Source organism: Neomonachus schauinslandi, chromosome 4 (assembly GCF_002201575.2).
Source record: "Neomonachus schauinslandi chromosome 4, ASM220157v2, whole genome shotgun sequence".
NCBI lineage: Eukaryota > Metazoa > Chordata > Mammalia > Carnivora > Phocidae > Neomonachus > Neomonachus schauinslandi.
In genome coordinates this window covers 147,459,314-147,470,860 of record NC_058406.1, presented here as the reverse complement: position 1 = coordinate 147,470,860, position 11,547 = coordinate 147,459,314, and the positions used below count along the sequence as shown (strand labels likewise).

The following is an 11,547-nucleotide window of genomic DNA, read 5'->3' as shown; positions in this document are numbered from 1 at the left end:
TCCCTCCCTCCCTCCCTCTCCTTCTCTCTCTCTCCACCTCACCCTTTTGATTTTGACTTCACTGTGTGGCCTTTGGGTGTGCCGTATACCCTTCAATAAACCCTGATCCTCAAAATTCCCTGACAGTTTTGCTAAAGTGGGTCCCGCGATCAGAATAAAAACTACAAGGGCCAGTGCAGCCACGACATTGGCCCAGGCTGGGGAAATGTCTGCAGGGGCTCCCTACAAATAATACCAGCTGGGCCTGGCAGGTGCCACAAGCATTTTTAGCTGAGAGCATCACTGAATAGGCTGGGACGACACAACAATGCCAGTAAATGCTTTTTTTCCCCTAAACTGTAAGGGAAACAGGTTGAGAGAGGAGGCGAAGGAGGAAAGGGAGGCACTGCAGACAAACCTCTGCTTTGAGGACTATCTTGGGTTGGTTCGACCACTAAGGTGGACAACAGATTTGTAATGACAAGACTCTGTTCTGCCACCCATCTAACTTGGACAGTCACTCAACTTCCATAACCCCCAGTATTTTTCCTCTGTAAATTGGCACCAAATACTTGAACTAAACCCCACTGAGTGCTACCACCATCCGTTTCCTTCTGCTTATTTCCTAACAGTAACCGGACTTTGTTCACCTCCTTCCTCTATGTGACCCAAGGGTAATGGACTCCACATCCAGCTCCAAGACTGGATCCTGACTGGTCTATGCCGATCATAGTAATCCCACCCTTCCTTGCCAGTAATTGGTTCAGGCACCCAAGCCAGTCACTGTAGGTCATCCCTCCATTGCTCTACTCTCTTATGCAATGGACACATTACCTATGCTGGCTAATCAGAAGAGAATGACTTCTCTTCCATGGTTGGGTGAGAGATTTTTCTTCTTTTCAGCTAGACATGAATAATGAAATGGGTAACTCCAGTTGCTACTGACAGAGTTCTTATTACCATGAGGAAAAGTAGCCTTGGCTGGAGCTAATGCCCTGGATGAAAGAGTGGAAAGAGAGAACTAAATGAATCCTCACCAACCTGATGGGGTAACAACCATGAGAGCACCACACCTCTGGATTTACAGTTGAGACAATTATAACTTTCCTTATTGTTTTAATGCAGTTTGAGTCAGGCTTTCAGTTGCTTGCTGCTGACTAAACCATGATGTGGTAAGGCTAGAGTGAAGATTAAATTAGATATCTATGTAAAAACATGTTATAAACTGCAGAAAATGTATACAAATGGCAGCCTTTCTCAAAATTATAAAGTTTCAACTAACCTAGAGAGAGGGTTTTTTAGGAAAAGTCCTTAACTACTATAAGCCTCACCTCCTTTCTTTTGGGATATATTTGCCCTCTGTCTTTACCTCTGAACAGGGACTGTATTCTGTAACAACACCTAGTGCATTATCAACACTTAATAAATGCAAAATAATGTTGCGTTAACTACAAATTGCCAGCAGATGTTCTTAAGGCTTTGGAACCTTCAGGTGAAAATGATTGCGCAAAATAGTTTAATTATTACATCATCCATCTCAGTAATGGAGAGTGTCTGTCTGTCTCAGCACTGAGATCTCAGGTTAGACTGTTGCTGCAGGGTTTAAGACTTCGTGCTCAATATGAGGTCCCTAAAGGCAGGTTTTGGGAAGAGCTAACAACCAGCTTCTCTGTACATCATCATCTTGAATTATTTTGTTCAAAGACAAAGCTCAGCATCCAAAACAAGATGTCAAACAAGAAGATGTCAAAAAGAAGTTTCTGGCTGAAATGAAGTTTAGGAAGACAAGTACTCCCAGCAGTGCAGACAAGTAACCAGAAGCATTACCCAATAAGTGGTTAATAAGAAGACAGAATGACAAGGTTCTTTAGAAGAGCTAGAAGGAATAATCTCAGGATTCCTGCACCCTCAGAAAATATTCCTCCCATCCAGTGGATTTTAATCCTGTCTGTAGATTAGAATCACATGGGGAGAGGTTTTTTGGGGGGTGATTAGTACCATATGTCCCTGAACCCTACCCCAGCTAATTAAATCAAAATTCCTGGGGGAACACCAACATCAATATCACTAATATCACCTAGGAACTCATTAGAAATGCAGAATTTCAAGTTCCACTCAAGCCCCATTCAAGACCCACTGAATCAGGATTTGCATCTCAACAAGATCCCCAAGTGATTCTTGTGCCCATTAAAGCTGAGAAATGCAAGTTCAAAAAACAAGGAAGCTTATTTTTACTCTCATAACAGTTCCGGTGCTAACAGTGCAGAGTAGCAGGGAAGCCTAACTCCACAGAGTCATTCAGTGACCCAGGTTCTTTCTTTTATGTTGCTCTGTCCTCCCTAGGACATTGCTAACTACTGCCTGGATTACTACGGGTCCAAACGGCAGCAGGGGAAGAGAGCGCTGGAGGAGAACCTTTGATTGACCTGAGGTCTAACACCAGTACTATGCAATATTGCTGCTCTGAAATTAGTCACAGGATCACATCTAACTCAAAGGATGTTGAGAAATCTAGTCTACTTACATGTCTAGGAAGGAGAAGAGGACAAGTTTTGGTGAACAAAGGTAAGTCTCCATGCTGGACACATAGTAAGTGCCCAATAAATGACAGCCATTATTACAGCTATTATCATTAACCAGGATGTATGTTTTACTAGCTTAGAATACAAACAGTGTTTCAGAGCAGAAGTGGAAGAAAGTTCTAGTGGGTTGAGGTATCGGTGGGAGCAGCCAGGTGGCGGGAGGAGCCATTACAGGAGCTGGAGCTGCCGATTAAGCTGATCAAGATGACAACTTCCCAAAAGCACCGAGACTTCGTGGCAGAGCCCATGGGGGAAAAGCCAGTGGGGAGCCTGGCCAGGATTGGTGAAGTCTTGGGCAAGAAGCTGGAGGAAAGGGGCTTTGACAAGGCCTATGTGGTCCTTGGCCAGTTTCTGGTGCTAAAGAAAGATGAAGATCTCTTCCGGGAATGGCTGAAGGACACATGTGGTGCCAATGCCAAGCAGTCCCGGGACTGCTTCGGGTGCCTTCAAGAGTGGTGCGACGCCTTCTTGTGAGGCTCTCTTGGGGAGCCCCCAGTCCCTAGCCCCAGCATTGAGTCTCCAGAGTTTGCAGCCGCACAGGGACTCCTCCCCTATCCTCTACAAAGGAAGAGATTGCTGTTGTTGTACTCACTTCTGATGTACTTCAAGGTCTTTTGGGAGTTCTCTCCCCTCACCATTTCAACTTTTTTGAAATTCTCGCTCTTGCATGCATCTCCCTTCTTCCCCTCCCAGTTTCGTGTCAACAATTATCAGCTTTTCCGAGTGGATTACTGGCCCTTCCTTCACCCCCTGCCCCCACTGGTCTGTTTTATGCTATTTGGCTCCTTTTTTGGCAGAATAGTCACTGCCTTGTAAAGTTTTTTAAATCAATAAAGTCAGTGGCCTTCAAAAAAAAAAAAAATACAGTGTTTCATTTATTTTATTATTCTAGTGAATTGCTTGAGACCCAAAGACCTTACCAGCAGGAAGTCTGGAAAGCCTTCCTTAAGGCCTTTCCCATTCCTCCATCCCTATACAGTCCAACATCCTAGAGCCTTTTTCAGTTCTAACGGGTCAATCATACTTCCAAATGCCAGATGAGAGAAGTAACGAGAAAGTTTTATCAGCTCACCAGTACCATTGCTTTGGTGGTTACCTCATGGGCATAGCAAACACTGGCAAAATTACTGACTTCTACTCAAGACCAGTTCTATATATACCAAGGGCTATGGTCAAGGGGCTTCCTTTGTCAAACCATAAACAAAAGTCCCTTAATAATATTACCCAGGGGCAAGAGGTGTCTACTGGCCTTACATTTTTACAACTCACGGAGGCATTCACGTGACTTTTCCTATTATAATAAAAATCTGCTCCAAGGCTGCTGCTGGATGTTAAAGAGGCTGGTACCATTTTAAAAATCTCATCTCACCAGTTCTCAATAGCATTTAGCATCTCCTCAAGGCAAGTGTCATGATTTCTGTTTATTGCTTTAGAAAGGGAAAATTTAAAAGACTCCTTAGTCTCAATGACCACAAAGCCAGCACTCAAAACCTAGTCTTTCTGGCAAATAATAGTAATATCTGACATGCATTAAGCACTTTTTATTCACCATGTACTATTTAAGTTTTTTTAATTATGTTATGTTAATCACCATACATTACATCATTAGTTTTTGATGTAGTGCTCCAAGATTCATTGTTTGTGCATAACACCCAGTGCTCCATTTACTACATGCCCTCTTTAATACCCATCACCAGGCTAATCCATCCCCACACCCCCCTCCCCTCTAGAACCCTCAGTTTGTTTCTCAGAGTCCATAGTCTCTCATGGTTCGTCTCCCCCTCCGATTTCCCCCTCTTCATTTTCCCCTTCCTGCTATCTTCTTTTTTTGTAACATGTAATGTATTATTTGTTTCAGAGGTACAGTCTGTGATTCATCAGTCTCACATAATTCACAGCGCTCACCATTGCACATACCCTCCCCAATGTCTGTCACCCAGCCACCCCAATCCTCCCACCCCAGCCCCCACTCCAGCAACCCTCAGTTTGTTTCCTGAGATTAAGAATTCCTCATATCAGTGAGATCATATGATACATGTCTTTCTCTGATTGACTTATTTCGCTCAGCATAATATCCTCCAGTTCCATCCACATCATTGCAAATGGCAAGATTTCATTCCTTTTGATGGCTGCATAATATTTCTGTGTGTGTGTGTGTGTGTGTGTATACCATATCTTCTTTATCCATTCATCTGTCGATGGACATCTTGGCTCTTTCCATAGTTTGGCTATTGTGCACATTGCTGCTATAAACATCAGGGTATGCGTACCCCTTCGGATACCTACATTTGTATCTTTGGGGTAAACACCCAGTAGTGCAATTACTGGGTCATAGGGTAGCTCTATTTTCAACTTTTTTTTTTTTTAAGATTTTTATTTATTTATTTATTCATGAGAGACAGAGAGAGAGAGAGAGGCAGAGGGAGAAGCAGGCTCCCAAGGAGCAGGGAGCCCAATGCGGGACTCGATCCCAGGACGCTGGGATCATGACCTGAGCCGAAGGCAGACGCTTAACCATCTGAGCCACGCAGGCGCCCCTATTTTCAACTTTTTGAGGAACCTCCGTACTGTTTTCCAGAGTGGCTGTACCAGCTTGCATTCCCACCAACAGTGTAGGAGGAGGGTTCCCCTTTCTCAGCATCCCCGCCAACATCTGTCGTTTCCTGATTTGTTAATTTTAGCCACTCTGACTGGTGTGAGGTGGTATCTCATTGAGGTTTTGATTTGGATTTCCCTGATGCCGAGCAATGTTGAGCACTTTTTCATGCATCTGTTGGCCATTTGGATGTCTTCTTTGGAAAAATGTCTGTTCATGTCTTCTGCCCATTTCTTGATTGGATCATTTGTTCTTTGGGTGTTGAGTTTGATGAGTTCTTTATAGATTTTGGATACTAGCCCTTTATCTGATATGTCATTTGCAAATATCTTCTCCCATTCTGTCGTTGTCTTTTGGTTTTGTGGACTGTTTCTTTTGCTGTGCAAAAGCTTTTTATCTTGATGAAATCCCAATAGTTCATTTTTGCCCTTGCTTCCCTTGCCTTTGGTGATGTTTCTAGGAAGAAGTTGCTGCAGCTGAGGTCGAAAAGGCTGCTGCCTGTGTTCTCCTTTAGGATTTTGATGGACTCCTGTCCCACATTTAGGTCTTTCAACCACTTTGAGTCTATTTTTGTGTGTGGTGTAAGGAAATGGTCCAGTTTCATTCTTCTGCATGTGGCTGTCCAATTTTCCCAACACCATTTGTTGAAGAGACTGTCTTTTTTCCATTGGACATTCTTTCCTGCTTGGTCGAAGATTAGTTGATCATAGGGTTGAGGGTCAATTTCTGGGCTCTCTATTCTGTTCCATTGATCTATGTGTCTGTTTTTGTGCCAGTACCATACTGTCTTGATGATGACAGCTTTGCAATAGAGTTTGAAGTCCGGAATTGTGATGCCACCAGCTTTGCTATTCTTTTTCAACATTCCTCTGGCTATTCGGGGTCTTTTCTGGTTCCATACAAATTTTAGGATTATTTGTTCCATTTCTTTGAAAAAAGTTAATGGTATTTTGATAGGGATTGCATTAAATGTGTCTCTCTCTGTCAAATAAATAAAATCTTTAAAAATAAATAAATGTATAGACTGCTCTACGTAGCATTGACATCTTCACAATATTTGTTCTTCCAATCCATGAGCATGGAATGTTTTTCCATTTCCTTGTGTCTTCCTCAATTTCTTTCATGACTATTTTACAGTTTTCGGAGTACAGATTCTTTGCCTCTTTGGTTAGATTTATTCCTAGGTATCTTATGGAGCTGGTTCTTTGAAAGAATTAATAAGATTGATAAACCCCTGGCCAGACTTATCAAAAAGAAAAGAGAAATGACCCAAATAAATAAAATCATGAATGAAAGAGGAGAGATCATAACCAACACCAAAGAAATATAAACAATTATAAGAACATATTATGAGCAACTAGATGCCAGCAAATTAGATAATCTGGAAGAAATGGATGCATTCCTAGAGCTGTAAAAACTACCAAAACTGAATCAGAAAGAAATACAAAACCTGAACAGACCTATCACCACTAAGGAAATTGAAGCAGTAATCAAAAATCTCCCAACAAACAAAAGCCCAGGGCCAGATGGCTTCCTAGGGGAATTCTACCAAACATTTCAAGAAGAATTAATATCTATTCTTCTGAAACTGTTCCAAAAAATAGAAATGGAAGGAAAATTTCCAAACTCATTTTATGAGGCCACCATTACCTTGATCCCAAAACCAGACAAAGACCCCATCAAAAAGGAGTATTACAGACGAATATCCTTGATGAACATGGATGCAAAAATTCTCACCAAAATACTAGCCAATAGGATCCAACAGTACATTAAAAGGATTATCCACCACGACCAAGTGGGATTTATCCCTGGGCTGCAAGTTTGGTTCAACATCTGCAAATCAATCAATGTGATACAATACATTAATAAAAGAAAGAACAAGAACGATATGATCCTCTCAATAGATGCAGAAAAAGCATCTGACAAAGTACAGCATCCTTTCTTGATCAAAACTCTTCAGAGTATAGGGATAGAGGGTACATACCTCAATATCATAAAAGCCATCTATGAAAAACCCACAGCGAATATCATTCTCAATGGGGAAAAACTGAGAGCTTTCCCCCTAAGGTCAGGAACGCGGCAGGGATGTCCACTCTCACCACTGCTATTCAACATAGTACTAGAAGTCCTAGCCACAGCAATCAGACAACAAAAAGAAATAAAAGGCATCCAAATCGGCAAAGAAGAAATCAAACCCTCACTCTTTGCAGATGATATGATACTTTATGTGGAAAACCCCAAAGACTCCACCCCAAAACTGCTAGAACTCATATGGGAATTCAGTAAAGTGGCAGGATATAAAATCAATGCACAGAAATCAGTGGCATTCCTATACACCAACAAGACAGAAGAAAGAGAAATTAAGGAGTCCATCCCATTTACAACTGCACCCAAAACCATAAGATACCTAGGAATAAATCTAACCAAAGAGGCAAAGGATCTGTACTCAGAAAACTATAAAATACTCATGAAAGAAATTGAGGAAGACACAAAGAAATGGAAAAACGTTCCATGCTCATGGATGGGAAGAACAAATATTGTGAAGATGTCAATGCTACCTTTGCTTTCATTCTAACACCTAGCTGCAATTCCTACTCCCCGTCCCACAGAGTTCTCATTATCGATCCTTTTTTCTTTCTCCTGAATCTAGATTAACTTTCGGAAGGTTGAAAATCATAAAGCAAAAACTAATATGAAACAAGGAGGGACGAGGGAGCTGTATTCCCAGAACTGTAGAATTGAAAGGCACATTTTAATGCTCAAGCCTCAAAAGAAAAGCTGGACTACTGACTCTTCAGAGGCTTGATGGGTTTGAACCACATACATTAGCACTTGCCTCTTCAGGCCGATCTGTTTGTTGGTTGCTATATGGATGGTAATAAAATACCTTGTTGGGTGGGGCCAAAAATTGTATTACACTCTTAGAGCACAACTGTGAATACAGACCTCCTGAACAAATGACCATAGTTCACTAGGCTTCTGTGCTGTCAGAGGCTGCTTCCCAAATTCCAACTTTGAACCTAGCTCTTCCATATGGACACAAGGGTGTCAATGAAAAATAGTGTCCGAGGGGCCCCCAAGCATGAGAAGGTCTGGCAAAAAGTGACAGGTTTTATCCAGGCTGCTGAAGAGAAATGTACTGAGACTGGAAAGACTAAGGAGGTGGATGCCTTCGGAACGTGTCTGTGGATCAAAATACACCCTAACAGATTCTTGAGAGAGCCCCTGGCGGCCATGTTAACCTTGGCATTGTTATCATGAAAAGGTTATGCTCATTTCTGGCACCTAACATCAGACACATTGACAGCAACGGGGTTGATAGAAGAGGAAAGAATCTGTTTTGCAGTAAAAAAAAAAGATTTTTTTTTAAAAAGCAGTTCTCAGATTTCTCAGGCCATTTGAAATCACTCCAGAGAAATACTTGATTTCAGCATTCTTAAGCTCTCTGCAATGATGCTGCAAGTGGTGTCCCCCACGTGTGATGATGTATTTCGGGGCCAGAGTTTTCTCAAGACGTTCCAAGCCTGCAGGCTCCTGATCCTTTTTCAAATTACAAAGATGATAGTATCCCAGGGAGGGTTGTGATTAGTCTAAACTCTCCACAGCTGTGAGAGATGAATGCACAAATTCCAATAAAGATTCTGCATGTTCTGGACTGAGTTTACCTACATGACATCGAGGCCTAACTGAGGGACCACTTAAAAGAACCGGAGCTGCGTCAGTGCTATTCTGTTTCTGCCACAGCATCAGCTGCTGGGGGGCTGGCAATTGTTCTGGAAGGATGCCTCCCCTCACACCACCATCACCGCCCAGCAGTGGATGTTCATTTTAGAAGGTCTGGGATGCGTGGGAGTAAAGCAGGGCTGGGAAAATTGAACCCAAGTACATGGGAATTTAAAGAGGCCTTGCAATTCATTATGTGAATAGCCAGGAGGATTATAAAACACCTTGTAACTGAAAGGGTTGGCCTGGAGCTGTGCGGGACAACAGAACCAGCCGTTATCACCACCCCTAACTCATTTAGAATGGTGCTAGCAAGAAGGCAGGCTCGGAGCTTTCTGCAGTTACTTGGAAAAGCCAACAGGGCTTTATTTTCTTATTCTGGACACTTTTTCCTAAAATACTTCCTGAGAATACGAAGTAACATAATAATACACAGCATGCTCCTTTTACCATGTTTAATAATTGTCTCATCTGAAAACACTTGGCTATTCTCCTTTATGAAACAACTGACACTAGGCATGCTTTCCAAAACTGTGAAAGACTTAGGGGGACAAGGAATTTACTACACTGTCTACACATATTCGCAACTATAGAGATAATAAATAAGATTCCTCACCTTGGAAAACAAAAAGAAAATACCAAAGGAATATATAATAGTATTTTTTTTAAATCTTCTGTGATTTGCAGGAATGTATACACAGTCATCATGTACATATGTGATATGTGACATTTCTCCTTGTAGACACTGAACTTGTTTTCTCTCTCTAAGGCAAACCAGAAAGACACCACCACTAATGTCAAGAGGCCCAATGAAGAGTTGAATGAGCTGTAAGCAAAATTCTCAAAGCACCAACCCCTGGATGATCTATCTATACATGGTATTTTATTAAAATGAGGATGGGAGTGGAAGAAGAAGGAAACAGCTCCAATATTTTCTTGTAATCATACAAACAAAACACACAACTACAAGCATTTCCGCTTTTAACTTTTCAGTCCTTCATGCAAATCCTCTACATGCGAATAGATTCTCTCAACTACTAGCCATATCACCTCAGATTTCACCATTTCTAGAGAAAAATCAAATTATTAATTTAAGCCTGTTAAACTGGATGGTAACTATGCATTACTCCCCCTGGAACCCATGTTGCAAGGGCAACTTCAATATCAAATGGCTTATTCCTGTCTTTCTGCTGGAGGTCAGTTCAAAGTACAATCACCCATTGAGGCAACTTGGAGGGGAAAAATAGTATCTTTTAAAAATTGAGTAGGAAATCAGACAGTATGTCAGCATTCATATGGCTAAAACGAAGCTGCAGGCTAAAACAGAACAGCCCTACGGATAAGAGGAGTGTTGCCTTCCTGAGAATATTCAAGGTTGGTCTAATAGTAACATTAGCGGTTGCTGGTAGATGCTTGACAACCAGCTCATATGGAGAAAAAAACATGTTTTGTAGCATTTGCAATGTCCCTGGTGTAAATACACCCAGGAAGGCTGACTTCAAACTACCCAGTGACATCCCTGAATGGGAAGTTAAGAAGAGATTCACAGTAACAACCCATTCTATAGTATTTCAGACACAAAAGATTATAACTAATCTCAACTGCATAAATTATAATAAAATGTGGGGAAATCACTAGACTACGGTGAATTTTGAGTATTACTTTTGTTTTTAATGTCATTAGTTTAATTGTAAGTTTATATAATTTAGTCTTAATTAATGGTTGCATTTAACAATTGGCTTCCAAAATGCATAAAAATGTAAAGGTGGGCTCTAGTGAACAGGTATCATTGGTTCCAGCACACCACTGCACTTTGCTCTTCAGGGACATTAAAGACATTTTGAACACGCAACAAACCAAATAAACGAAGCTACTAAATCACTTGGATCAAACTATTTTCAGGGTTTCCAGGGCGGCCAACCTCTTCACTACCCCACTTTAGAAATACTCAAAGTTCAGGTTACACGGTTTGTAGTAGTTACAGGAATATCATTAAATAACAACACCTTGCATTTGTATCACACATTACACTTTTCAAAGTAGGGCTTTAGAGCACGATGGGACAGTCTGATCCTGCCTAGTCAATTTAAATCGGTGGGTAATAATAGCATTTTAGTGCCTTGTCCATGAAAAGAGAGTCCTGGGAGCTGTTTGTCCAAGAGAGAGGCGGAGGGATGGAACTGAGAGCCAGGCAAGGAAGCCTAGAGCTGGCCAGACACCCCTACGTTCCAGATTCCCTCCTGGAAATGGCTCCATTACTGAGAAAGCAAGTGTGCGGTAGTACAAGGCTTTCCTTCCTCCCTCCTGTTTTCTGACTCTAACTAGAAATCTGACTAGAACTGTTTTTCCTGATAGAAAAGAAAAGGATTGGCTTGGACGGTATATGCTCAGAGAGTATCTGGAATAGCTAAAATTATTAGAGTCGTAACATTCAAATATGCTCCGAACTGACCGAACAGCTTTATAATGTTTTTCTCCTCCTCAAAACATACCTGTTACACCGTAGACACTTGTGTGAAGAGTCTACATAGATCTCACTGCCAAAATTAACAGCAGCAGTAGTCGTGGCCGAGTGGTTAAGGCGATGGACTAGAAATCCATTGGGGTCTCCCCGCGCAGGTTCGAATCCTGCCGACTACGGAAAGGTTAGCTTTTGCAGCCGATATT

The 11,547-nt window shown here is 41.6% G+C and overlaps 1 protein-coding gene and 1 non-coding gene across 2 annotated transcripts; both read left to right on the top strand.

Moving 5' to 3' along the window:
* Nucleotides 1-2,755: 2,755 nt before the first annotated feature.
* On the top strand, nt 2,756-3,040 carry LOC110578911 (barrier-to-autointegration factor-like). The gene has a single exon (XM_044914262.1). The coding sequence runs from the start codon at nt 2,766-2,768 to the stop codon at nt 3,033-3,035; it is 270 nt and encodes an 89-aa protein (XP_044770197.1). The 5' UTR covers nt 2,756-2,765; the 3' UTR covers nt 3,036-3,040.
* Nucleotides 3,041-11,438: 8,398 nt separating this feature from the next.
* Nucleotides 11,439-11,520, top strand: TRNAS-AGA. The gene has a single exon. It is a non-coding gene; the product is annotated as a tRNA-Ser (tRNA).
* The last annotated feature ends 27 nt before the right edge of the window (nt 11,521-11,547 follow it).